Source organism: Bos taurus, chromosome 5 (assembly GCF_002263795.3).
Source record: "Bos taurus isolate L1 Dominette 01449 registration number 42190680 breed Hereford chromosome 5, ARS-UCD2.0, whole genome shotgun sequence".
NCBI lineage: Eukaryota > Metazoa > Chordata > Mammalia > Artiodactyla > Bovidae > Bos > Bos taurus.
Genome location: NC_037332.1, coordinates 75,506,960 through 75,533,523, shown reverse-complemented (window position 1 = coordinate 75,533,523; position 26,564 = coordinate 75,506,960). Strand labels below are relative to the sequence as shown.

General features: G+C 53.9%; 1 protein-coding gene across 5 annotated transcripts in view; it reads left to right on the top strand.

Moving 5' to 3' along the window:
- The first annotated feature begins 417 nt into the window (after window positions 1-417).
- TMPRSS6 (transmembrane serine protease 6) overlaps window positions 418-26,564 on the top strand; it is a 39,518-nt gene continuing 13,371 nt past the window's right edge. For 2 of the 5 annotated variants that reach the window (XM_010805347.4, XM_059886998.1), the window contains exons 1-10: window positions 418-614; window positions 6,174-6,370; window positions 11,205-11,338; window positions 12,749-12,816; window positions 13,368-13,549; window positions 13,791-13,832; window positions 17,875-18,079; window positions 20,800-20,936; window positions 22,293-22,405; window positions 22,701-22,810. In XM_010805347.4, the coding sequence (XP_010803649.2) occupies window positions 6,175-6,370; window positions 11,205-11,338; window positions 12,749-12,816; window positions 13,368-13,549; window positions 13,791-13,832; window positions 17,875-18,079; window positions 20,800-20,936; window positions 22,293-22,405; window positions 22,701-22,810 (1,187 nt within the window). In that variant the 5' untranslated portion in view covers window positions 418-614; window position 6,174. Of the gene's footprint in view, window positions 780-6,173; window positions 6,371-7,325; window positions 7,406-11,204; window positions 11,339-12,748; window positions 12,817-13,367; window positions 13,550-13,790; window positions 13,833-17,874; window positions 18,080-20,799; window positions 20,937-22,292; window positions 22,406-22,700; window positions 22,811-26,564 lie in introns of those variants that run through there. The other 3 variants (XM_059886999.1, XM_059887001.1, XM_059887000.1) reach the window with 3 other exon arrangements.

Here is a 26,564-nt window from a genome sequence, read left to right as displayed (position 1 = left end):
GGCTGCAATTCAAATAATTTCCAGCTAAACAGAAAATAGCATCCTACCCCACCCCCACTCCACCTTCTCCCCTCCTGTCCCCAGAGCACATGGGCCCTACCTCCTTTGCTCTCTTGGAGCCTCTGACTCCTCTGGTCTCACCTGTCCAGGTAAGGAGACCTGCGTGAGCCCCTGCTTGCACTGCCCGGGACCCTGCCCAGCCCCCAGTCCTCAGCCACCCCCACCTCATGCTCCAGGGGACCAGGGGCTATAGCCAGGCAGGAACATCACCAGGCAACGGGCCTCAAGGGAGAGCTCGGATCTCCTGCACCTGCCTGCCAGCCTCCCCGGGTGCCCATGGGCGGGGTGAGGCGGGGCGGGGCGCTGCTTGCCTCCTGCCTCCTGGGCTGCCTCCCGTCTGTTTACCTGGGCTCAGTCACAGTGCTGTCCCCCACCCAGCAGGAAGCCCATGGAGCCTGGGGCCACAGGCCACAGGGGACAAGGGCCAGACATCCCGGCCATGGCTGTGGGTCATTGATCCCAGGCTGGCTGGGTGGGGGTGGGGAGACGTTGGCCTGGACAAACAGAGGCTCTGAGGCCTGTGCAGGCCTGGCACCCACCCGCCACTCCCAAAGGTAAGCAGGGACCTCCAAGACAGGAGATCAGGACCTAGGAATGACCCGGTGACAACATCCAACTGGAGAGTCGGGCCTGGTTCCCTGGGGCAGCAGCCAACTTCCCTGCTCTGAGACCTGGTCTGCTGGGCCTCATGGGCCAGAGAGTGACCGGGTGAGCTGAAGGTGAGGAGACCGTAGAGCTGGGAAGAGGCACAGGGCAGTGGAAGGGCTACAGGTTCTGGGGTCTGGGAGGCCCAGGGCTCAGCTGTGGTTGGTGGACTCTGAGGCAGGCACGGGGCAGGGGAGAGGCCAGGTTTGCCAGGCTGAAGACCCCACTCTCATTCTGGGTTGGACAAGCTGCCCCCTCCATATTCAGGTACTCCACCTGGGGTTTCTGGTACGGGAGACAGGCCCAGAGCTCCCCACTTCACTAAACAGGCGGCAAGCTCAGAGCTGAATGTAGCTCTGTGTGTGTGTGCGTGTGTGTACACAAGCATGTACCTAGCCATTTGTATATCACAGATAGCTGTGCACGTACTTCAGCCTGTTTCTGTTGGTGTACATCTGTGTGTGAGTTTGGGAGTGTGTGGAAGGGACTTTCACCCCTTCCCCTACACTTGGGGACTCAGTCAGCGCAGCTTGTGGTGGGGGTGAACTCTAGGCCCGAATGGCCTCCCCAGTAGGTCCTAGATCAGAATCCTTGCCCCGTTCTGCTCTGTCTACCCTGGTGGAGTGACCCAAGTAAGTCCTTTTCTCTATATACATGTACTTTGGTTTCCCTAACCATTAAGTAGAGAAAACAAGGCTGCTGGAGGCGGAAATAGAACTTGATTGTGTCAGTGTCCAGCACGGGCTTGCACACAGGAGGAGCAATCGTCCAGCTCCAGCTAGCTCAGCCTCCCATGGGCAGACTGAGGACCTGAAATGACCAGAAGGGATGGAGGGAGTGAGAAGCAGGTTCCAGGCTGGTGTCTAGGTTCAGGGGAGAAGCCCCAGACCCTTTGGTAGTTGGAGTACACCCAGTCCCTCCTTCCAGGGGCTCACCGTCAAGGGGCACACAGAGAATGCCCCAAGATGAACTGTGCATTGATGGGAGAAGCCCAGGACGCTTCAGAGGAGCAGCCGCCCCTCCAGGGCACTCTGGGAAAGCTGCAGGAGCCTGTAAGAGCTGAGCGGAGGTGTGAAGGGGCCAGGTCAGGAGATGGGCAGCCCAGACAGAAGGAAGAAAGCCAGGTGGTGAGCAAGAACTTTCAGGGTTTAAGACACAATCCTGTGAAGCTCTTCACCCAGAGCTAGCTAAGAACCCTAGATCTGGAAAAGCTTTTTACCATCTTCATTTTCAGAATCAATCACGGGGAAGCCCAATGTCATTAGGATGCAACAAGCGTAAAGTGGGAGAGGGGCGGAGGGAGGCAGAAAGAGTTGGCCAGGCCACACGTGCACCCAGCACCCTGGCTGCACAGGAAGGAGCCATGTTCTGCTCTCTGAGCAGGGTATGCAGAGCAAATAGAATAAAGCCTCTGCTCCAGTACAGCCAGGGAGGAGACTGAGCAGGGATACAGAAGCATATCAGGCAATTTCAGTCCTGAAAAGAGCTATAAAGAAAGATGAAGCTAAGAGAGGGGAGCAGTCAGGGAAGGTCTCAGTGAAGAGGTAACATTTGAGCAAAGACTTGAAGGAGGTAAAGGAGCAGGTCATGAGGCAAGACTGAAGGAAAAGCATTTCTGGCAGAGGGAACAGCAAGTGCAAAGGCCCTGAGGTAGCCTGTACTCTATCTGGTGCAGATCCAGCCAGGAGCTGTGTGTGTTTCAGAAAGGTACACAAGGGCCATGTCACGGAGGCCCTGGTGGGCTGTGACAAAGGCTGCGGGCTCTGTTCTAGGTGGGGCTTATGAGCAGGATGCGTGGTAAAGACCACTCTGGTGGTTGTGTGGGAATTGGCTAGTGAAGATGGCCAGATGACTGGCTGGTGTAGGAGCCAAGATGATAGATGATATTGACCTGGATGGTGGTGGGAGCCACAGAGGTGCCAAGAAGGAGTTGGGTCCTGGGAGCAGTTGGAAGATAGAGCCACACACTTTTCTGGTGACTGGATCCTAAAAGTAATGTAAGAGTCACCATATAATAATAGTAAAAGACAGGAGGATGCGGTCATCATCACAATTGTCAATTGTCACAATTGTCCACCTCCTGCTGGACTGTCAGCCTCAAGAGGCTGGGAATGAGGTCTCTTATATTCACCAGTGTGACCCCCATGCCCAGCACAGAGCCTGACGCCAAGCAGGTGCTCAATAAATATATAGGGGCCTGATAACTGAATCTTGGACCCCAGAAACTGGCACCACCTCCGTGACCCAGCTCCATGCCTCTACACGTCCTGCTTCCCAGAGGCAGCAAGATGTGAACGAGAGCACTGCAACGGGAGTCTAGATAACTGGGGCTCTACTCACAGTCTTTTTTTTTTCAAGTTTTATTTTTTAAAAATTTAATTCAGTTTTTGCTCACCCATTCTTTTATGAACTATTCATTCAAGTGGCAGGCCCTGTGCTGGGTTCTATAGGGATCCAGAAGTGGATAAGACACAGACATGTCTTTCTTGTAGAGAAGAGGAAACGAAGCCGAAACCCAGGCAGATTGCTGATCTTGACCAAGGGCTGCCTAGAGTGGCTTACTCTCCAAGGCCTTGGGCCCCATCACTGGGCAGGTGACCCTGGAGCTGGCATTTAGGGGCCCGTCCTTTAGGCAGATGGTGTGACAGTACAAAGGCACACCCTGTGGACCTGCAGGGTGATGTGTGTGACAAAAGGAGGGCTGTGGGGGCGAAGGCAGCAGCCTGGCCATGGAGGGCCTTGGGTGCCTCAACTAGGGGTTTGGAGGTGGCTGGGGGCCTTGAGAGGACTCTGAGCAGGTGAATGGTTGGAGGTGGGCAGGGAGAGCTCTCTGCTGACAACATGGAAGATGTGCTCGAGGCAGAGATGGGAGGCAGAGAGGGCATTAGGAGGCTGCCCTGGGAGTCCGGGTGGGAGGTGATGGGGAGCCCAGGTGTATTCTTCACCTGCCCCACCAATTTGGGCTGTGTCAGATCTTGGGTCTCACACAGGGGATTTTCTGTGATACTCAGAATTCCCCCAGACGAATGTAAGCGTCATTTATGAAGGAGGCAAAACCCAGGGAGTGAAGGCAGTGCTTGGGGTATGGGGGGAGGAAGGGGGTGCCTACTGAACATCCTGCCTGTGACTACTCCCCTCTGTGCCTCCTCTATCAGATCGATGACCTTCTCTGAGCCTCAGTTTCCCCTTGTACCCTGATGATGTGTGAGGCAGTAAAGCATGGTGGTGAGGGCATTATCCTGGAGACAAATAGCATCGGTTTGCAGCCTGACTCTGCCGATAACCAACTGTAGGATCTCAGTCAAGTTCTTCAATCTCTCTGTGCCTCAACTTTCTCATCTGTAAAATGGGGATAGATAATAACAGACCCTGTCCCCCAAGAGTCTGCAGAAGGCTTACACGAGATAGTGCTTATAAAACACTGGAAAGTGAGTGTTAGTCACTCAGTCCTGTCTGACTCTTTGCAACCCCATGGACTGTGGCCCACCAGGCTCTTCTATCCATGGAATTTTCCAGGCAAGAAGTGGGTTGCCATTTCCTTCTCCAGGGCATCTTCCCAATCCAGGGATTGAACCTGCCTCTTCTGCATGGGCAGATGGATTCTTTATTGTCTGAGCCACCAGGGAAATCACTAAAACACCGGAAAAAAACAATTCAAATAAATGTCAGTCATGGTCATCTCTGTGCTTTCCGAGTCCCCAGTAGGTCCTTGGTGATCCAGACTCAGTAAAATAGGGATGTGGCTCTCTGGCAGAGAGAGTGGACTTGGGGCCGAGAGAGGGAAGGAACTGACCCATCACAGGGCTCTCCTGGCTGTAGCCACCCCACTCAGCTCGTGGGGGCAGCCACTTTCACCTGGGGGGCCTTGGACACTCTGAGCAGTGGGCAAGGCTGTCCACTCATTTCAGGATCTTTATCATCCATGGTCCTGGCCCATGAAAGCCAGCAGGGCCCCATGTGTAAGAAGTCCTCTGCTGGAGGGGAGTCCTATACCCAGTTGAGAATGACCAGCAGTCGCCTCCTTTCCTTGCATTCATGGAGGCCAGTTAAGAGATCCATGTGCCTGGAGCCAGACATCCTTGGCTGAGAAACTTCAAGCATCACAAATGAGCCCTATTTTCAGAAACCCTTTGTGTGAAAACCCAAGACTCAGCCCAAAGGACCCCTCTGCCACACACACACACACCCCTGGGGATGTATTTTAAAGGTACAATGGCATTTGGGTTATGGGAAGAAGAGGCTAATTTCTCAGAGGTGTGGAATCCTTGCTCTGCTGGTGGGTGGGCAAGTCAAGGGCCCTCTCTGGACTGTGGAAAACCTGCCCAAGAAGCCAAATAGCTCTCAGCAGTTTCCCGGAGGGTCTAGAAGGGGAGACAGCTGCAGGCCTGGGGCGCAGAGGGGTGACATTCAGGTATTATTTCATCATGATTTGTTATTTAACACCTCATTTCCAGGAAGTGGCCCAGAGTAGCGGAAAGATCAGGGAGTTAGACACCAGGGCTTGGAGTCAGACACCCCACTTATCTGCTACGTAACCTTTTGTGACTGGCTTAGCCACTCTGGGCTTCAGTTTTTCCATCTGCAAAATGGGGCTGGTTGCCAGCACCAGACATTCATATTGCATTGATAAAAAGGAGGCTAGGAAATCCCTGGACTGAGTTGTTGCTAAAACATTCTAGCTCTCAGTCTCCTCCTCTGTTCAATGGGTGCAGAACCTTGAAAGGCATTTGGAAGTTAAGCAAGAAAATACAAGTAGAGTGTCTACACAGAGAGGACCTGAGGAAGAGGAATGCATGGGGACAATGTTCCTCACATCCCAGAGACCAGAGGATTAAAGAGAGTGGTATCTATGAACTGTCTTGTGCAGACACTACATGAATACTAGTTTTTATCTCCTTCCTCTGCCCCTAAGATACTTTGAACAGTAGGGACACAAGAAGGCTGGTGCTCCTTGGAGGGCAGTCCCTGGCTCAACACAGAGCTGACTCAGGGCTTCTAGGCAGGGAGGGCCAAGTAAATGAATTGCATTAATGTTGTGGAAAGCTTTGCTGTTGAGAACGAGGAGCAAGGAAAAAGCATCCCCTGAATGGAAGAGAAGCCAAGGCTAGGAAATCCTGATGGCAGGAGGAATTGTTTTATAGAAACATTTATGCCATGTACGCACCCCAGTTCCATCTGAGGGTATAGCCTTGGGGTGGGGTTTAGGTAGTGAAACGTCCTTCTCTCCTCTGACACCAGATGCAAAGGTAGGGGTTCCAGCTGGCCACCCGGGGTGAGCCATCCTGAAGCATGCTTCCCGCCTTTGGGAGCTGGCTCAGGGCCCACTTTGAATTACTGGTACCTGGCATTATGATCCTGCTCCTCCAAAAGGCAGAGGTGCTGTCTTACTTCTCTGCAAGGCCAACATTCAGCAAAGGCTCCCTTGCAAATGCCAGGCTGTGTCCAACCCTGGTCTGTTTCCTTGCCAGGATGCCCATGGCCAAGGCCCCCCAAGCGGCTGGCGGGCAGGGTGATGGAGGTGATGGCGAAGAGGCAGAGCCAGAAGGGATGTTCAAGGCCCCCAAGGATGCGAAGAGAAAAGTCCGAGACTACCTCCGCCTGGCTCCCCTGTGGCTGGCTCTGGTCATGTTGGCTTCAGTGGGGGTCCTGCTCTGGTATTTCCTAGGTAACTGCATTGGCCCCTGGGAGAGGCACATGGGGAGGACTTAGGGTGGTCGAAAGGGCACAGCAGGACAGACCAGGATTCCAGGCTCAGCGACACCTGGAAACTCACTGTGTGACTTGGACATGCACTTCTCTTGGAGTCTCCCTTCCTGTCTTGTTAGATGGTAGTGCAAGATCCTTTCTGGAGCCAAGTGCCCCTAACTCCCAGCAGCTGAGGAAGAAGTGCTCTTCCAGTTCTTGTAAACTGACAAGCTGAAGGAGTATAAGCATTGCCTCCCTTGCCCACAGCCCTCCTGGGTTGCCCTGGGCTTGGAGCCAGCTGGCTCAGTTGGAGGAGGCCCAGTGGTGCTGGTGGTGCCTGACACCAATTAGTGTTTCTGCTCACTTGAGTCCAACCTGGGAGCTCTTCTGGGTGGGGGGACCTTGGCTCTATCATCTCTGAGTCTCCAGGACCCAGCATGAGTTGGGATGAAGGGGAGGGGCACCCAGGACTCAGGTGTCCAGGGCGGTGTCCATGTATGCCGATGGCTTTATACCCCAGCCTGAGCACACCTGGAATTCAACCCAGAGGGAAATGGGGGCAAGAATATCTGGAGCAGCTGTGTCTCCCCATGTCCTGAATTTAGGCCTTCCGTTTCTGGTATCACAGCTCTCAATCAGTCTGTTGGGGCCCCACGAGCAACTAGCCTATATTCTGGGTCCATTCATCCATCCTTCCTTCATTCATTCATTCAGTACTGACCACCTCCTATACACCAGCCTTGTGCAGGTTCTGGAGACAGTCCCTGCCCTCAGCATAAAGTCTGCCAAGTGTTAGGACAGAGCAAGCTGAGGGGACCCAACAGAACCCTAGCAGGGACAGTCCACTTTACCCAAGAGATCAGAGATCTCCCATTATGCACTCTGCAAAAGTTAGACCATTTTCTTACTGATTGCATCTCCTGGTGGAATTTCAGGTCCATTGAAAGGAATGGGGACCCACTTTGGAGCAGCCACTGGGGAGAGCAGCCTACGCCCGACTCCAAAGGGAGTTGAGGTAGGGGGTGTTCTAGAACCAGCCCCTGGGTCAAAGCTGTTAGGAAGCCTGGGTCTGAAGCGCACCCACTTGCCATGATGTTAGGTGGATTGTGATTCTGCTCAAAACCGAGCAATGCAGGCTAAGAGTAGAAGCTGTGTGCATTTCACCACCGGCAGGAAGCCAGCTTCCCAAATAGCACAGGGCTGCCGAGGCCTCCTTAGGCTGCAGGATAATTAGTCTTCAGGGAAAACTGCAGAGCACCAAGCTGCGGCAGTGGGGCTGGTGGGGGGCGTGGGGGTGGGGCAGGAACTCACCTGCCGATTGTCTTCACAGCGTCTGATTTCTCCTGGTTAGACTTCTGGAGTGAATCACCCCACTGGGGGCACAGGATGCTCCATGGGGCTGAGGACCCAGAGGGTGAGAGCTCCTTCCAGCTGGGGGAAGGCAACCCTCTCCCCAGAGGGACGCAGGTAGAAGAGCACTTTAGGAGATGTTTGAATAGTTTCTCCCATCCTGGGCCAGGCAGTGCTCTGGATATTGGGCACTGGGGAGGGGATGGACTACAGACATGCCCTGTCTGGTCTGGAAGGGGAGATGGACAAGAGGCCTATTACACTGGAGCAGGATAAGCCTGAAGTGAGGAGCAAACGTCTGGATAAGTGGAAGCCTGACCCAGTGGCCCAGAAGAGGATGGGGTGAGGGCCGGTTTCCCAAGCCCAGTGGGCCCTGGGCTGGTCCACTCAGATCCGGGTAGCAGGGCCTTTCATGCTGCCCAGCTGTATTGCCCTGGTCCTTTCCCTCTCCTGCTGTCTTCTCAAACTCTCCCATATCCCCCACCCACTCTGCCTCCTGCTTCAACAAGAAAATGGAACCACTCAGAAGAGAAGCCTCATAGATGCCCTCCCAGCTGTACCCATGTGCTCTGCCCTCCACCATCCGCATGGGTGAACCAGCCCTGCCTTATCTAAAGCCAGTTGTGGGACGTCCCTGATAGTTCTGTGGTTAAACTCTGGGCTCCCAGTGCAGAGGGCGCAGGTTCGATTCCTGGTCGGAGAACCAGATCCCACATGCTGTGTGGTGCGTCAGGAAGTGGGGAGCAAACCAACCAAACAAAAAGTCTTGTAAAGCCTGCTGTCCTCCCAGCCTGGATCCCAGCCCCTCTGCCCATGCGGTGGCCCGGCTCCAGCCACGCCCCCCTCTCTCCTCTGGGGGCACCATCCATCAGTGTACAGTGCTTCTCTTTGCTCTGGTACTCAGTCCCTCTGGTCTCCCCACCCCCTGCCAGCCATTACTCAGATTCCTTTTGTAGCAAACTCCTGGTGTTTCAAAATGCTGTGCCCTCCAGTTCCATACCTCTGTCTGGTACCCTTTCCAATCTGACTCCCTGTCCCCCACCCGCCCATAACCCCAAGAGTACTTGTCACGGTCACTGCTGAATCCAGTGGCCAGTCCTCATGGCATTTGACCTGCAGGCAGCACTTGACTGGGTACCTCATCCCCTCCTCCTCGAAACACTTTCCTTGCTTGGCTTCCGGGGCACCCACACTTTCTTTGTCCTCAGCTTATGATGGCTTCTCCTCTGTGTCTTTGCTGTTGGAGGGACTCTCCTCCTCTCTGCCTCCATTTATGCCCATATCCTCTGATGATTCCCAAATTTGCATTTCCAGCCCTTGAGCTCCACTGTGCACCAGGAAGGTGGGCTGGGGGTGGGAGGGGGACAGGGGCAGGCGCTGCTCCTCCTGCAGGATGTCTAAGGGTATTTCAGACCTTACTGAGAGTTAACTCTTTTATAAATTGTCATTCTACCTTTGGAGTATATTTTGAAGGGGGCTTTAACTTCTTAATTGATTTGTACCAGTTGTTAACATAAAATGATATTGAACTATTGATTTTCCATGTCTCTGAGGCAATGTATCTTTATAGACAAGTGTTTCAGAAGTTTGAGGTTTTGAGAAATGATTGTAACTTTATCGTATCATCATTAGTGACCTGGACTTCGCTGGTGGTCCTGTGGTTAAGACTGTTTCCACTGCAGGAGGTTTTGGTTCAATCCCTGGTCAGGGAAGTTCTGCATACCTAGCAGTGTGCCAAAAAATAAAATAAAATAGAAAATCATGACCTAAGAAAATCCTTTAAAATTGAAAAAAATGGAGAGAACATCCCAGGAGGTGGTCATTTTATCCTTCCTATGTTCCCTCCTCTTTCTTTTACTGCCCAACCTCAATTTGCCAGCCAGCAAGCCCAAAATATACCCTGACACCAATCACTTCTCTCTTCCCTGCACAGCCTGGTCAGGCTCCCTTGGACCACTCACACTGGCACGGCTGCAGGAGCCTCCTGTAGGTCCGCGTGCTTTTGCCCTGGCCTTCTTACAGCCTGTTCTCAACACAAAGGCAGAGGGATTGTTTTATAAAGTAAATCAAATCATCAGACTTCTTTGCTTAAAGCCTGCCATGGCTCGCATCTCACTCAGAGCAAAAATCAAAGTCCTTCCTGGGTTGCCCGGTGTGACCCTTCCTCCACCATCTTATCTCCTCCTGCTTTCCCCTCGTTCAAATCTTTGCTGTTCCTCAAACACAGCAGACAAGCTCCTGCCTCAGGGCCTTTGCACTTGCCAGTCTGCTGCCTGGAATGCTCTTTCCGTAGGTTAACATCCACTTGACCAACACCACTTCCCTCCTCTCTGGCCTGCATGTTGCAGCCCACAGCAACGCTTGATTTCTATACCACTTAACACCTCTAATATGTTATGTCCTGTGTTCGCTGTCTATTGTCTGTCTTTCTTGTTAGACTACAAGCTGTTAAGGACAGGTTTGGCTTTTGTGTTGTTGTTATCTGTTCACTGTCCTACTGGTATATTCCCATGTACTCTAGGCCAGTCCCTAAACATAGCAGGTTCTCAATAAATATGCATTGAATGAATGAATAAATGACTGAATAAGGCTAGAAAGTCCGGGCTATGAATCTGTTGTCTTCACATCAGTCAAAACGATCTTTGCAAAACGGAAATCTGATGACATCATCCCTGATTTTAAACCTTTCATGGTTTCCCTTGTTCATCAGGGAAAGACCAAAATCCCGCCCTGTTGATGTCTCAGCCTCTTATTACCCCTGTCTGATTGCTCCACCAAACAGGCTCTTGGCCCTGGACCTTAACATGACCCCCATTGTGGAGATTTTGCATATGCTATTCCTTCTGCCCTGACGATACTCTGCTGCTTCCCCTCTTCTTAATTTATTCTCCATCCCTCCTGTCTCAGATGGAGCGTCACCCTGGCCTAGGGTTTGCCATGAACCCTTAAGAGCACCTCGTGCTTCTCCTTTAAGACATCCTGGCAGATGAACCCACAGGCTGTACGGCTACTGGGGGAAAGTCTATCTTACCCATCTCTGTCAGGTCCATGTGGGGAGACCTGTCTGTCTTGGTTTACTAGTGTACCCCTCATAGTAGGTGCAGCTTGGACCACTCAGTGGACAACACAGAGGTGCTAAATCAAGAACTTGACCTTCTGGGCCCAAGATGGGTTTCTTGGTATCCATGTCCTGGACTAATCACTGGGTCAACTTCTGCCTGGGAGCCCCTGGGACACCACCCACCTGTGGGCCTCTGTCCTCCCTGGCTCTGTGCGGCCAATTTGTCACTACACAAACTCTGAATGACAACGACAAAGACGATGGCAGTGATGATGGTGCCTTGGAGGCCCAAGGTACTGGAGGCTGTGCTGAGGGTTCGGGGTGGCAGGAGAAGGAGTAGGGGATTCAGGAACCATCCCCATCTACTCCATTGGTTAACCTTTGCTGGTTTCTTCCTGGGCAGGGTACAAGGCAGAGGTGACAGTCAGCCAGGTGTACTCAGGCAGCCTCCGCGTGCTCAATCGCCACTTCTCCCAGGACCTTGCCCGCCGGGAGTCCAGTGCCTTCCGCAGTGAAACTGCCAAAGCTCAGAAGATGGTAGGAAGGATGGCAGGGATGAGAAGGGAGAGGGGAGGGGCCTGATCATGTCCAGGCAGTGGGTGAATCCATCCAGAACACTCATTAGGATCAGAGTCCTGCTCTAGGCATCATGGAAGGGAGACGGTGCAGACTGGTGGGAAAGCAAGTGGACTCTAGGGTCAAACTGCACTTGGATTAAATCCTGATTTTGCCACTTAGTAGAAGCATGACCTTTGAAAATTAGGGCAGCGTAAGGATGCTGCCAGGACCTTCCCACACCCCTTTTCCTCCTAACAATGGCTTACTGCACTGGGGATGGTCTCCCTCACAGCCAGCACCCTGTCCAGCAGGGCGGGCTGGAAGTGCTGAGGAGTAATTCCCAGCAGCAACCCTCAGGTACAAGAGACAGAGAAGGTGGATCCCTCAGCTCTTGGTGAGAGCAGTTCTGAAGATGCTCCCACAGTCTCTCAGGCTTCTTTCATAGCTCAGTTGGTAAAGAATCTGCCTGCAATGTAGGAGACCCGGGTTCAATCCCTGGGTCGCAAAGACCCCCTGAAGAAGGGAATGGCAACCCACTCCGGTATTCTTGCCTGGAGAATCCCATGGACAGAGGAGCCTGGTAGGTTCCTAGTCCATGGGGTCGTAAGAGTCAGCCATGACTTAATGATCAAACCACCACCTCCACCACAGTCTCTCAGAGATCCCTGCTGGATCTGCTCCTCAGCCACCCATAGCTCTGCCCGGAACCTTCGCAGCCATGTTGGCTGCCTTCCTGCCTATCTCCTTCCCCACTGATGTGCCTTGGAATCACCTGGAAATAAACCACTTGCCTCAGGACCTGCTTCGGGGAGACCCACCCAAGACTCTCTTTCCTTTTCTGCAGAGTGGAGTAATAACTACAGTGCCTGTCTGCAGGGTTGTCGTGGGGTTAAAATGAGAGCATGTGGATGTTAGCTCTGTGCCATTCAGAGCTCTTTAAGAACCCACGATCCTGCATTCCACCCCACAGCAGCACTGCCATTGAACATGTGCGAAGACCAACTGTCTGAGCCCCAGTGGCTGTGGTTGGGCCTAAGGAGGGGACTCAGAAGCCCAGGGGGAGCTTCTCAGAATCAAGGAGTGATTTGATGGAGGGGGAGAAGCCACTGGTAATCTAGTCAAGTTCAGAGCTAGTGGAAGGGGCAGGCAGATTCTTTACCACTGAGCCACCAGGGAAGCCCGGCTATGTGCAGGGGGAGGGAAATAAAAACTGAATGAGGTTTGTTCCCTGTCGTGGTCATTACTCACCATGTGACCATGGGCAAGCCTCTCTATCCTATAGATTCCTCAGTCAAGGAGGGCTGTGGGAGGGTCAAACGGTATCCCAGGGTAGGAGAGGGTTTCTGCAGAGAGTCATGAGGGGACTCTGATTGTTTTCCCTCTTTTTAGCTCAAGGAGCTCATTGCCAGCACCCCCCTAGGTACTTACTACAACTCCAGTGCCGTCTACTCCTTTGGGTGAGTCTTCTTGAGCACCCCCCACCCTCATCAGCCTTTGCTAGAGCCTTTCGGAGAATGGGAGGGGATGCTGTAGGCTTCTGATGCAACGCCTTCATGTTTTAAAATGGGGAAACTGAGACACAGAGAGGAAATCTGGATTCCTGCATGTGACCTCCCTTCACTGAACTTGGTTTTCTCATCTGTAGAATGAAAACAATGGTGTGGCAGGGATTATACTAGACAGTGACTGTGGTGTCTTTATCAAGGGCCTGACAGGTATCAGAAGAGACCATGGAGCAGTAGTAGGGGTGGGGAGTGCAGTGGTCCCATTGACTTATAACAGAGTCTGTGGTATATTACCTAACCTCTCACGCCTCAATTTCCTCATCTGTGAAATGGGTGCGGGTCTCCAGAGCTCCTCCCTCAGAGGGTGTTAGGGATGTCTGGCTCAATGCCCATCACATGAGCCATAGTTGCCGCCCCCTCTAACTCTCACCAGGAGCAGGGAGCTGGGTGGGGCCCACACTCCAGGCTCCTCCCCCAGCCCTTCTCACTTCCACCTGCCCCAGGCTCCCATTCACGTGCTTCTTCTGGTTCATCCTCCAAATCCCGGAGCACCGCCGGCCAATGCTGAGCCCCGACGTGGTGCGGGCCCTGCTGGCGGAGGAGCTGCTGTCTGCGGTCAACAGCTCGGCCCCCGCTCCCTATCGGACCGAGTATGAGGTGGACCCCGAGGGCCTGGTGATCCTGGGTCAGTACTGGAGACGAGGAACATGGGACAGTCTGGCGAGGCCCGGCAAGCCTGCCTCCAGGGATGGCTCCTCCCACCCCCCAACCCCAGTGGCCAGGAGCCAGGACTGAGGGGTGGGTCATGGGGGACGGTGGGCAGTCAGGGTCAATCTCAGACAGGCTCTGATAGTCTCTTCTATTTTTATTTTCATTTCATTTATTTATTCTCTCTGCTCATTTGTTTGTTCGTTTCCTTTTAACAGAAGCCAGCGTGAAAGACATAGTTGCACTGAATTCCACGCTGGGTACGCCACTTTGGTTTTTCCTCCCCACTTTCCTCAAAAGTTGGTATTTTTCTCGTTTGGCTGAGTGTCAGGGGTCCACACGGCTTCTCTGGGTGCAAGGGGCACTGGTCTGGGATCACCCAAGGGGCATGATAATATAGACTCAGTGACAGGTCCTGAGCAGGGCTGGGGGCCTCTGGGGGGAGGAAGTGTTGTGCACATGTGAACAAAGTGTGTATTTGCACAAAAGTGTGTGTGTTTCATGTGTGGGGTGTGAGTGAGTAGCAGATTTAGTTGCACATCAATGTGACTCTGCTTTTCTCTCATGGAATTCCATTTCTTCTGTTTTGAAATCTTATGTTTCCACTGATGGTAGAAAATAATCTTGTCGATTTGAGGTATATCAGTCACTTTGGCTTTGAAACTTGGTCTTGGGAGCTATTTTTGTCACAGGTAAGGATACTCCCTCCATCTTTTCCTTCCCTTTCTCCGCCAGTCGGGCTAATCTGTCGTCTCCTCCCACCCCATCCCCATGCCCTATTGCTAGAGTCATCTTGTGCTTCTCCAAGAGGCTCCAGTCTTCCTGAGCCCTGGGAAGCAAAGCACCAGCAGGGCCACCAAGGAGTGCTGTCCACATCGTAGGCTGTTGTGACTACTGACTTCTGGAATTAGGCAGTGTACCGCCTGGGCTACTACTGTACCCTGTGGCTCTGAGCAGGATCTCTTAAATTCCCAGATTCTTCCTCTTCTACCTAGGGAGGCAGAGTTGAAATCCTGGTTGTACCTTCTCTGACCTTCCTGTCCCCCCATGTGGCTGGTCAAAGGCTTATTTCCTTGGTGGATGGAGGTGATGGGGTCAAGGACAGTTTTCAAATACTTAAAATCATGATTCTCATACAAAGATATGAGCACATGTCAAAGATTTGTTTAACTCACCGATGAGGGAAGCAGTAGGATTTTCCCTCATGACTAAAGGAGAGCACAAGAAATTAATCTGTCTATATTTATTGATATGCATCATCTAACACCGCATTGGTGCACACATTGCCCTTATCCTTGGTCTCAAACAGGCCTTTCCATTGCACTTGCCTGTGCTGAGTGTTCACATGTCCCCAGCTTTCTGGCAGTTGCTTTATAATCGTCCCTATTTGGTTCAGTACATGCCTAGAGCCCCTGCCCTCCCAGAGCACAGTGTCTCATGGGGCAAGGATGACAACTCATGTCCTCTAAGTAGGCTTTGGGGGCACTTTCTCCCTGCCAGGCCCCACACTGGCTCTGGAGACACCAGCTGACCGTGTCTTCACCCTGCCCTCAGAGGAGCTCTGAGCCCCATGAGGGAGACAACCACATACACAGAATCTCACAGCACCAAGTGCCAGGGCAAGAATAGAGGTCCCGGGGGCAGTGCAGAAAGGGAACCATTCTGCCCTGGGACAGAGGTGGACCCCGGGGCTGTGATCCAAAGCAGAGGAAGGGATGTGTCTCTAGAGGGAGGAAGGGGTGCTCCTGACTAGAGAGGTCCTAGAAGGCTTCCTGGAGGAGGGAGGCTCAGAATTGGGGGATAGGGAGGAATCTGTCAGATCCAGCGGGGAAAGGACACTCTGGGTATAGGGAGGAGCATGAGCAAAGGGCAGCGAGAATACACAGGAGCTTCATTTACTTTCTCCCAGGCTCCCTAAAGGTGTTTCTGATGATCAACAGAGACCAGCACTCCCCTAATCAGCTTCATACAAAAAAGTAATTATTAAAGCGGCAAAAGCAAGCATCAGCTTGGAGCAAGATTCAAAGAATACAAGTACCTGGGAACAGCCAGACACCTTTCCCCAGGCTCCCTCTCCCTTCCCCTTGGCAATGTCAGAGGTTTCTCCCTGGAGAGATCAGCTCCACAGCTGGGGTCAGGATGGCCAGGGGTCATCAGGAGGAGGGAGCTGAGCAAGCGGTAGCAGTCAGAGCAAAGCCTGTTCCTTCACCTCCATGCCCTTCCTGGTTCTCAGAACCACGCAGAGAAGGAGGTGGGACAGGGATTAGCATTATGTCCATTTGACAGAACTCAGAGTGACTGAACAACTGATAGGAAGTCACACAGCAGTGAGAGGTGGTGCCAGGACAATCGTACAGAGTGTGAACTCCCTGCACACCAGGCTGCCTCTCACATCCGGGGCTCGTTCCCACATCCCTTCTGCTTAGCTCAAGGTGAGGTTTAAATGACATACTTACGGCCCAGGTTCACTGCTGGTCCTTGGAGCCTAAGTCAAGCACACTGTAGGTGCCCATCAACTATGATGAATGAGTGAATGGTATAGGTGATACTGCTGTGCAAGGTCTAGCACTGCAGTCAAAGCTCATGGAGAACCGCAAGAGAGGAAGCACAGTGGGGGTGTGATGGAGAAGGAGGTGTGGACGAGGGCAGCCAGCGGGACAGGTTACATCTGAGCCTCAAGTGTGACCAACTGAAGGGTGAGATGTCAAAGAGTTTCTTCCCAGCTCCACCTTCTCCCTTTCCCCAACACCTACCTAAAGAAGAATGGTCACTACCTGTATTGAGCACCTGCTATGTGCAAGGCTTCCCAGGTGGCTCAGTGGTAGAGAATCTGCCTGCAATGCAGAAGACCTGGGTTCGATCCCTGGGCCAGGAAGATTCTCTGGAGAAGGAAATGGTAACCTACTCTAGTATTTTTGCCTAGAGAATTCCTTGGACAGAGGAGCCTGGTGGGCCACAGTCCATGGGATCGCAAAGAGTTGGACACGACTGAAGCGACTGAGCATGCATGCATGTGCAAGGCACTATGCTGAGTGTTCAAACATGCACCCTCCTTAAGCTTTGTGACAACCTAGCAAGGATCACTACTGCCTCCATTCTATAGAGGAAAAAACTGAGGCCCAAGAAAGATCAGGTGAACCTAGATTTGCCTGGCCCAGGTCTGTAAAATGGGGACAATAATAGAAACTATTTCATGGAACCATTTAATGAAATGGTGAGTGTACGACACTTGGTTCACTTCTGGGCATGTATCAAAATGCCTGCTAAGTGCAATCTGTTTCATTCGTGCTGTTTGATGATCACTAGCTTGAGCTGGCAGTGGCACCCCACTCCAGTACTCTTGCCTGGAAAATCCCATGGACAGAGGAGCCTGGTAGGCTACAGTCCATGGGGTCGCTAAGAATCGGACACGACTGAGCGACTTCACTTTCACTTTTCACTTTCATGCATTGCAGAAGGAAATGGCAACCAACTCCAGTGTTCTTGCCTGGAGAATCCCAGGGACGGGGGAGCCTGGTGGGCTGCTGTCTATGGGGTCGCACAGGGTCGGACACAACTGAAGCGACTTAGCAGCAGCAGCAGCAGCAGCAGCTTGAGCTGACTTCCTCTACTTGGCTGCCTCCCAGCCCCACTGGAACACATTCCCTTCTCTCCATCCGAAATGCAGCCTTGAGCCCGCTCCCCTTATTGCTTCCCCTTATTGCTGGTCTCCTGGTTTCCTTGGCATTGCTCTCAGTAGCCAGAGGAATCTGTGACCCAAGCCCAATCGTGTCCCGTCCTTACCTAACCTTCCATGGCTCTCATGGCTGCAGGACCAAAAGGCTTCTCTCTTGGGCATGAGGGGGACCCTGCCTCCCTCCTCCAGCTTGCCCTCCTGCCTCCAAGTCCTCTGCCCACCCTAGCCTGCAGCCCTTTGCTCACTCTGTGACGCACCTCCCACCCTCCACTGGACTTCCCTGAGATCCCTCACTTCCGAGATATCCCCCCACCCCCCGCAGTGTCTATATATTTCCCTGCTGTTCTCGTTACGCTCGGGCAGCTGACCAAATCTTTCTCTAGCATTTACCTGGTCTGGTGAGCTCAGTGAGCGTGAAGGGAATGAATGAATGAACAAATGAATGTATGTGTGGATGAGGAGGCTGGAGATGGAAGCAGTGGGGAAACAGGAAGCTGGGACAGAGGGCCTCTGGGCTCTCCCCACCCCACCCCTGCCTGGGTGAGGACCTGATGGGGCTGCCCCCCAACCGGGTCCCTCCTCCCAGCTAACAGGGCTCAGGGGGCCTGTCCCTCTCCCTACTCCAGGCTGCTACCGCTACAGCTACGTGGGCCAGGGCCAGGCCCTCCGGCTGAAGGGGCCCGACACCCTGGCCTCCAGCTGCCTGTGGCACCTTCAGGGCCCCCAGGATCTCATGCTCAAACTCCGGCTCGAGTGGAAGCTGGCTGACTGCCGGGACCGGCTGGCCATGTATGACGTGGCGGGGCCTCTCGAGAGGAGGCTCATCACCTCGTGAGTCCCTGGGAAGGTGGTGGGGGGAAGGTTGGGAAGGGGGTGATGGTGTGCGGTCAAAGCCACACCCAGTGTTCTGAGATAAGGGGCTGGGTGCCCCTGGGCCCTATATTTGGCATCTGGGAGACAGGCCAGAGGGAGATGGCGAGAGAAGAGTGGAAGTGCCTGTGTACTTTGGGCAACCCCCTTCCCCTCCCCAAGCCTGTTTTCCCATCTGTAACAAAGCAGTTGTACTAGGCGATCTCTAAGCTCAGCTCTGGGAGGTGACATGATCTTGTAAGAATGCTCTGAAGGCTGGCAGTCCCTGACTTCCAACCCTACGCTACTGCTTCCTAGCTGTGTGCCCTAAGGCAGGTTACTTTGCCTTTCTGAACCTCAGTTTGCTCACCTGTAAAATGGGTGCACAGCCATTCCTACCTTGCAGGGTTATTGAGAGGATTTCAATCAGATCTGGGCCAAGATCTTTACACACAGTAATGCTGTCCACTATTACCATACATTTGATGTATCCATTAAAGCTCCAGCAGCTGCTGGCCATTATTACTTATTATTATGTACAGTCTAGCTGGGGCTAGGCCACAAAGGGCATGGAATACAAGGGATAATCTGATCTTTAATACTTGGTAAGTGGGGAACTAATGGAAAGTTCTTGAGCAGAAGAGAAGAACTTTAGGATAGATGTGGAATGCAGAAGACAGGCAAGTAGTGGGCCATGGGGAGACCACGAAGGGGCTGGAAATGGCATTGGCCTCCAGGAGCCTGATCACCTTCCCACAGGGTGAGGGTGGGGCAGGGGACTACAGGAGGTTGGGGGAGACCCTGGGGCACCGGGCTGCTGCCTCTCTGTCCTGCGTGGGCACCAGCTTCCAAGCCCAGTGAGGGTGCAACCTGCATGTTTAGGTCCAGAGCAGTCCTGCAGGGTGAGCTGAGTGAGGTTCTCCCTGGCCCCCTCCCGCAGGGCCTCTCTGATTCTCCAGGCTCTGAGGCTGCCTTCTCATCTGCGGCCCCAACTCACTGCCATGTGCTGACCGCAGTCTGGGGTGTGTGTAGGCTGGGTTCCTGGAGGGCTCTGGGAAGCAGAGAAGCCAGACACCAGCTGATTTCCAGGCCTGATGAGGGTGGGGACACTTCAGGGCTTTCCCTGGGGCTTCTCCAGTTGTACCCTTCAGCCTGCTACTGGAGAGGGGATCTGACTGCGGTCTCAGGCCCTCAGAGAAGGTATAAAACGGTGGATCAGACAGGACCAGGGGACCCTCAGACTTGCCCCCCGTACCAGGAGAGGTGTACTTTAGTGGCGGTGGGAACACGGAGCGAGGGGCGTAGGGTGGTAGGGGGAACTGGTGGGGTCTCCAGCAACCTTCACCTCGTTTTAGTTGCAACAAGGGCTCAGCTGCTTAAGTAAATAAAAGAAAAGAAATCCCCAATATTACAAGTGAGGATTAAAGGCAACCTCTTATATCTTATCTCCCACCTCCTGAAGGAGACGAGTAGTGGAGGCGGGGAGTAGTGTAGGAGGGTGGGGGGGCCCCCCAGCAGTGAGAACAAGCAAGAGGACCAGGGAGATTGTGAGCACCTCCTGGGCAAGCTGAGGCCAGGGGAAAGGACCCTTCCAGGACCCTGGGGAACCAAGACTCTTCTGGGGAAATTTCTGGGATTGCTCACTCTTCCCTCGCCAGCTGCAGGGTTCCCAGGGCTGGTGTGGATGGTGCTTCTGAGGCTGTGCTTGAGGTTTCTCGCATTTGCCTGGGTGCCTGCAGTCCCCCCATTGCCGTCCATTCACACTGGTCAAGTTCAAAGCTGGCACAGGGAAGGAAGGCAGTACCTCCCTGCTGGATGCTGGCGCACCCCATCCAGGGGAGTCAGGGTTACTAGCTTCCTAGGAATTGGTCTCCTGATGAGCACGGCTCCAGAGAATTCTGAGTTAAGAGGAAGTTTGGCAGAGGTTGGCCAAGAGTGAGGGACGGGGAAGCCTGGAGCTTCCTGCCCTGAAATGGGTTGAACGGGGGCACAGACATTGCGGGACTGCCAGCCGCTATCACAGGCAGTGCCCAGCATGGGTCTGTCTGTGCTGTGGACCCAGAGTGGGGCCTTGGCAGCTTCATGAGCCTCAGTTTCCCCACCTGGTAACCAAGCAGTTAACCTTGACAATCCCTGAAGAACTTTATCATGGTTGACATTCCTCTGAGTCTAGAATTCTAAGATATGGTTATTTCTCCTGTGCTTCCCCCAAGCCAAGCTCTGGGTAGAGTTCTGGGGTACCCAGGGGATCATCAGGCTGTACACCTGTCTTCTCTCTGTTCCAGCCAGGAGAGCCAGGAGTTAGGTATGGTCAGCCAGAGGGTATGGCCCCCATAGGTGCCAGTCTGGTCTCCTTACAGGGCATAGGATGGGCACTCAGGGGTCACAGGGATTCTGAGGGGGCTGCAGGGGTGCTGTGGGACAGGAGTCAGCAGTCACAGTGGAATTGTAAGCTCCAGAAGTCTGGGAAACCCCTTGTCTTCTCTCCTCTGAGGAGCTGGACTGACCCTTATAGGGCCTCTGGTCAGCCCCCTGGCCAGAGAGGGTTAGACACCTGCCTAAGGACACACAGCAGCCTGGCCATAGACTCAGATGTACAGGCTCCCAGTCCCTCCTCATCTGTTCCTCTGGGCAGCCCACAGCCCTCCCGGATGTCCTTCCCAGGCCCCGCCCCTCCTCGTCACCCTTCTCTGTCCCACCAGGGTCTATGGCTGCAGTCGCCAGGAGCCCGTGGTGGAGGTCCTAGCCTCAGGTGCCATCATGGCGGTGGTCTGGAAGAAGGGCCTTCACAGCTACTACGACCCCTTTGTGCTCTCCGTGCAGCCTGTGACCATCCAGGGTGAGGGGTCAGGAGTCCTTCGGGGAGGAGAGGGGCTCAGCGGCAGAAGCCACGGGTGCTCCTTGGGCTTGCCTTCCCCTTCTCTGGTTGGAGATGGGATGGAAGAGGGAAAGTTCTGGAAGCATCTCTGGTCTCCAAACTCACACCCACGCCTCTGAGCTCCTTTATCTCTCTCTGTTCTGGCTCCATCACCCCCTCCCCTGCCCCCTGTGCTACCTCCCTCCTCCTCACCTCATCCTCTCTCCTGCCCTCTTGCAGAAAACTTGTGTCTGTCCTGCCTCCTCTCTTTTCTCTTCCCCCTCGGCTGTCTCCTCTCCCGGTTACCTCCCCTGCCCGTCCTTCCTCTGTGCGCACCCTGGCAGAGTGTGGACAGTGGGGTCCCCCAGACAACCCTCTCACACTAAAGGTCAGCGCATTTGTCCCTAGAGACGGCAGGGAAGGGGTGTTCAGAGGCGGGCGATTCATGGGAAAGGGTGCCTGGGCTGCCCCTCTGAACCTTCCCTACTCTCTCCTGCTTCTGAAACCCCCTCCACCACCTGCTTTCTCAGGAAGAGCGGGCCCCACCCTTTATCACCATCAATTATCATCCATCAGCTGCCTCTGGGCAGACAAAGCAAAACCTGAAGTTTCCTGGGCTCCGTGGAGGGACGGTTAAACGCCAAGGACATACAACCTGCCCCCTTTCCCTTCCTCTGCTGTCAGTCTCAATCTCCTCACCCACTTTCCCCTCCCTCCCCTGGTTCCACCTGTTTGCTCTCCTGTTGGTCACCCAGATCCACAGATGACCCTCTGGGAGTCTCTGGGGTTGAAGAAGTGCCAGAGCTGGCCCGTTCTCATGGGCGTCTCTGATATAGGTCTACGGGGAGGGGAAGGAGGGCTTTCCCTGGCTGCATGGGAGGTGTCGGGGCAGCTGGGGACACAGCTGCTCCCCATCCCTCACCCTTTCACTGTGTGACCTCATCCAAGTTGCTGCTCTTCTCTGAACCTCATCATCTTTGAAAAGGAGAATGGTTCTTTCTCCCCAGTCCCTGTAACCGTGAGGCTGGCACAGCAGTGAACACGTCCAGTAAATGGTCAAGGGCTGCACAGCTGATGTCAGTAGCGAACATTTACTGAGCATTTAATACATGCCATGTCTGTGTAATCTGCTCAACTACCCTATGCAGTATGTACTTTTATTGTCCCCATTTCACAGAGGGGGAAACTGAGGCCCAAGTTCATGCGTTCACACTCAGTCTTCAGGTTGTACGGTTTAGTGGCAGTCAGGATGGTGGGTTTCAGCTGCCCCCCACCTGCTGGCAGGTGCAGTTGGATGGGGCTGAGGAACCCTCTGTAACTTCTGTTCTCTGGGCCCAGCCTGTGAGGTGAACCTGACCCTGGAGGGCCGGCTGGAGCCACAGGGCGTCCTCAGCACACCGTACTTCCCCAGCTACTACTCACCCAGCACCCACTGCTCCTGGCACTTGACGGTGAGCCCACCTACCCTCTGCCCACGGCACCCTATAGACCTCCAGGGACCCCAGCTGGGAGGGAAGCACTGTTCTGCCTCTGACCCAGGCTGCCCCCTGGCTACTAGTCCTCTGGGGTGGGTGGGATGGGTCCCTTGGCCATGGCGACACGTGATGGTTGAGTGACTGACAGACCTCAGCCCCAGCCAGCACTCTATGTTGGCAGGCCCCCTTCCTGCTTTGTGATCCTGGGAGATGGGGCCATTAGCCCGGCCACAGCCCACAGGCCCCCTGGTGACCAGCTCCTCTGTCCTAGGTGCCCTCTCTGGACTATGGCTTGGCCCTCTGGTTTGACGCCTATGCACTGCGGAGGCAGAAATACAACATGCCATGCACCCAGGGCCAGTGGACCATCCAAAACAGAAGGTACCCACCCCCTGGACCCCCTCCCTTTCTCTGCAGGTAACCTCCCTTGGGAGCTCAAGTGTGCAATCTCAGAGGGGCATCACGGGAAGAGAGCAGCGGTGGGGTTGGTCAGGCCTGTTGCCTTACCCTTGACCCCTGTCCACCTCCAGCCCCAGCCTCGCCTCCTGCCACTCAGAGGTCCCAGACACACATTCGTCATCAGTCACCTTGGATGCTGATCCTAGTTAGAGTGAAATGGTTTCATTGCTGTAGGTACTGTCACCCCATTGCCTGGCACCCCGAATCCTTAAATGAGATGATGCAGAGTCATAGGACTCAGCGGTGCTGGGACACCTTTCCTAAACCCACCCCAGTGCCATCCCTTATCCTGCTCCCCATTGTTGGTCAAAATAAAGCAGCTTCTGGGTCTCAACACTGCTTAGCCTGAGTCCACGCGACTTCTGCTAACCTGACCACTCTCCGAAGCCACCTGAGTCACCTGCATCCCCTGTGGGATGCCGGTCCTGCTCTCTGTCCTACCCTTGGCCCCCTGGTGACAGAGTTCCTGAGGAAGAATTGAGTCCTTTGGAGAGGTGGGCAGGACGCAGCAGAGCCAGGCCATCCTCTGGTCAGCGTGAATACAGTTTGATCAGTAGGATGAGGGGGGCTGGCCCCCTGAGGGCCACAGGTGGTCCTGGCAGTCGCAAAAGAGTGGGGTGGGTGGGAAGGTGGGAAATGGAGACATTGCAGATGAGTTTCCCCTGGTCTGGAGAGAGACAGAGAACTCGGCATTCAGGGAGGGGATGTGTACAATGGGAGGGGCTCTGTGCGGGAGCGTCCCATAGTGGGAGAGGATGGCTCAGGCACAGGTCGTAACCGGGAGGGAGGTAAGGCGGGAGGGGAGTAGGAGGCACGAAGGGCAGCAGAATAACATCCTGCCATGGCGCCGTTGTTGCAGGGGTGGGGCAGAGGCTTGGGGAGAGAGAAGGGATCTCAAAGGAGCCTCGCAGAACTCGGGAACCCCCTCCCCACCTGGGGTCCAAGAATGCCCAAGAGAAGATTCTGCATCTCGTCTCAGCTTGGCCTTCTGCTCTTCCTTCCAACCCTGAGATCCTAGGGGTCTATGAGAGGCTGGGATTCTAATGTGCAAGGTTCCTGATTTCTTGGTTTCATGGATTTTCAGTATCAAAGATTCCAATAGATTAAAATTGGAAAGTTCTGGGACTCTGGAATTCTTGGATTCTGGGGTTAGTGATCATGTTCACCCACGCTTGGGTTTTGCTTATTGGTTGATCCTATTGAAAAACATCAGCCAGACAAAGGGGGACAGGGATTTGACTACGCTCGTTGACTCGTCACCATCCTTTCCAGGGATTTGGGAAGCTATCAGGGACTGTGATTAAAAGGGAAAAGAAGACATGCCAAGGATGTGAGTTTGGGCCTGTGCTATTTGGGGGTGATGTCAAGTGGTGTGACTCTGGCCCTGTGCTTTTTGGAGAGCAGAAGGCATCTTGTCCCACAGGTCCCAGCATGTGGGTGGCCTTTCTGGGCATGACTGCCTTGATCTTTCATGGAGCTCCCTCAGGGCCCCTCCCCATCGGCTTGGGGCCACACAGATTGAGGATGACTGGGCTGACCCCCCACTCAGCATCAGGAGCCCACAGAGTGACCTTGAGAGTGGTCCTTGATTCATGGTTCTCTGAATGAGATTAATATCTTTTCCTGTTGCCTTCTTAACCCTAGAGGTGAATCTGATATCTCGAAGAGGAGCTAGGAAGACAGAAGGGCCCTGGGTCTGATGCTCCTTCACGTACCTCCCACCCCCAAGGCTATTCCATGGACTGGGAGGTGGTCCCTGGCATCAGGTGCCCCATCCCACCTGCTTGGTGTTCAGCACAGGGCGTCAGTTCACTGGCCTGACAGCCTGTGATGTCACCAGTATCATCATTCCATTTCCCTGAGAAGGAAATCAAGGCTCAGTGGGATTAAGTGGTACCCAAATGGGTCCAGAGTCGGGGCCCCTCTCCCAGGCACACCATGGGAACAGCGGGACACACGGCGGTCCACACCATGCTCCCCCGGAGGGCCTCCTTCCTGCCTCCCTGACGCAGCCAGGAAGGTTGGGCAGAGGTGGGGGCCCCAGGTGGTAGGACTTCATGAGTTGCCCTTGGGTTTCAAGGGTGGATCACAGATGGGGAGAGTTTTCATCAAAAGGAATGATGTTGCAATGGTGAAATTTCAGGCACTGTGACAGAATCTACCAAAATTGGAGGAGTCTGAGAAGGAAATGGCAATCCACTCCAGTACTATTGCCTGGAAAATCCCATAAACAGAGGAGCCTGGTAGGCTACAGTCCATGGGGTCGCAAAGAGTCGGACAAGACTGAGCGACTTCACTTTCACCCTCCCTAGTGTCTCAAAGCACCGTTAAGCTACAGAAAAGTGGGCTGGGCTGGCCGTTGAACCCTATCTTTACCCATTGTACAGGTAGAAAACTGAGGCCAAGGGAGGACTAAGGACTTGTCCTTTTATTATTGTATTTATTGATTTATTATTTTTTGGCTGTGCTGGGTCTTCCTTGTGACGGCACACTGACTTCTCTTGTTGTGGCACGTGGGATCTTAGTTCCTTGATCAGGGATCGAGCCCACATCCCCTCCATTAGAAGGTAGGTTCTTAACCACTGGACCACCAGGGAAGTCCCTGGCCTCTTGTCCTTGTCTCTTTGTCTTGAAGTGGTGGCAAGGGACCCGGATGTAGCTGGGTGGCGGGTGGGGTGGGGAGGTGAAGCCCCACAGGGCCTGGCACTCCCACCCCGCTCTCTCTTCTGAAGCCTCTTCCACCTTGGCCATTGACAAGGAATGACAGAGGGGAGGCTGGGGTGATAAAGATGTGCTCAGGGAAGCCTGTCCACCTGGTTTTGCATGTAACTCTGGGTACATCCCATTCTTATCTATAAAAAAAGGGGGTTAGGCCAGCCCAAGGCCCTAACTTTTTATTATTTACCTATCAGAAAGATGTCTCCCAATAAGTTGTGTTTATTAGTTCCTAATGAAATGTCATTCCAAGTTGGGCTGGAGAGGTAGAAAGAGTGTAGCTGTTGAAACAAGAAAGTAGGGTTCAAGTCCTGGCTCCTCTCCTTCTATTTGGCAAGGACTCACCTTTCTCAGCCTCAAGTAGCCCATCTAAAAAATGGGCATGAAGCAGACCTCCCATCCAGGGAAGAGTAACTGAAATGATGGGTAGAGGATGCTGGCTCCTGCAGGCTGGGATAAAGCCCAGTTCAAGAAGGCACCAACCATGCATTCAGAACTGGCTCCTGACTCTGCACCAGGCAGGCCCTGAGCTCGGGTGCCGTTTCCTTCATCCTCAGCAACCTGGCGAGGGAGCTGGCCCCACGCTGCCTTTATAGACCTATGAGGGGCTGAGGCACAGAGAGGCAAAGGCGTTCCCACAAAATCACCCAGCTCATAACTAGAGAAAACAGAGTCGAGCGGGAAGATCCAGAGCATGCATGAGGGCGTGTGGGCCTGTGAGCATGCGTCTGTGAGAGTATGTGCACTCACACTTGTGCAGTCTTTCCTCAGAGCCTTGGGGCAGCCGTGTCAGCTGTTCCCTTCCATGGCCACGGCGCCCTGCTAAGGGGACTGACCACTGCTGTGCCTCTCACCACATCTGAGAGCCACCCGGGAAGTCCCATCTGTCTTTGCAGACCTTTGTTAGGGTCAGGGTCCCTAGGAGAGACTCGTGGCCCCCTGCCCCGAGGCTCCTGCCCGC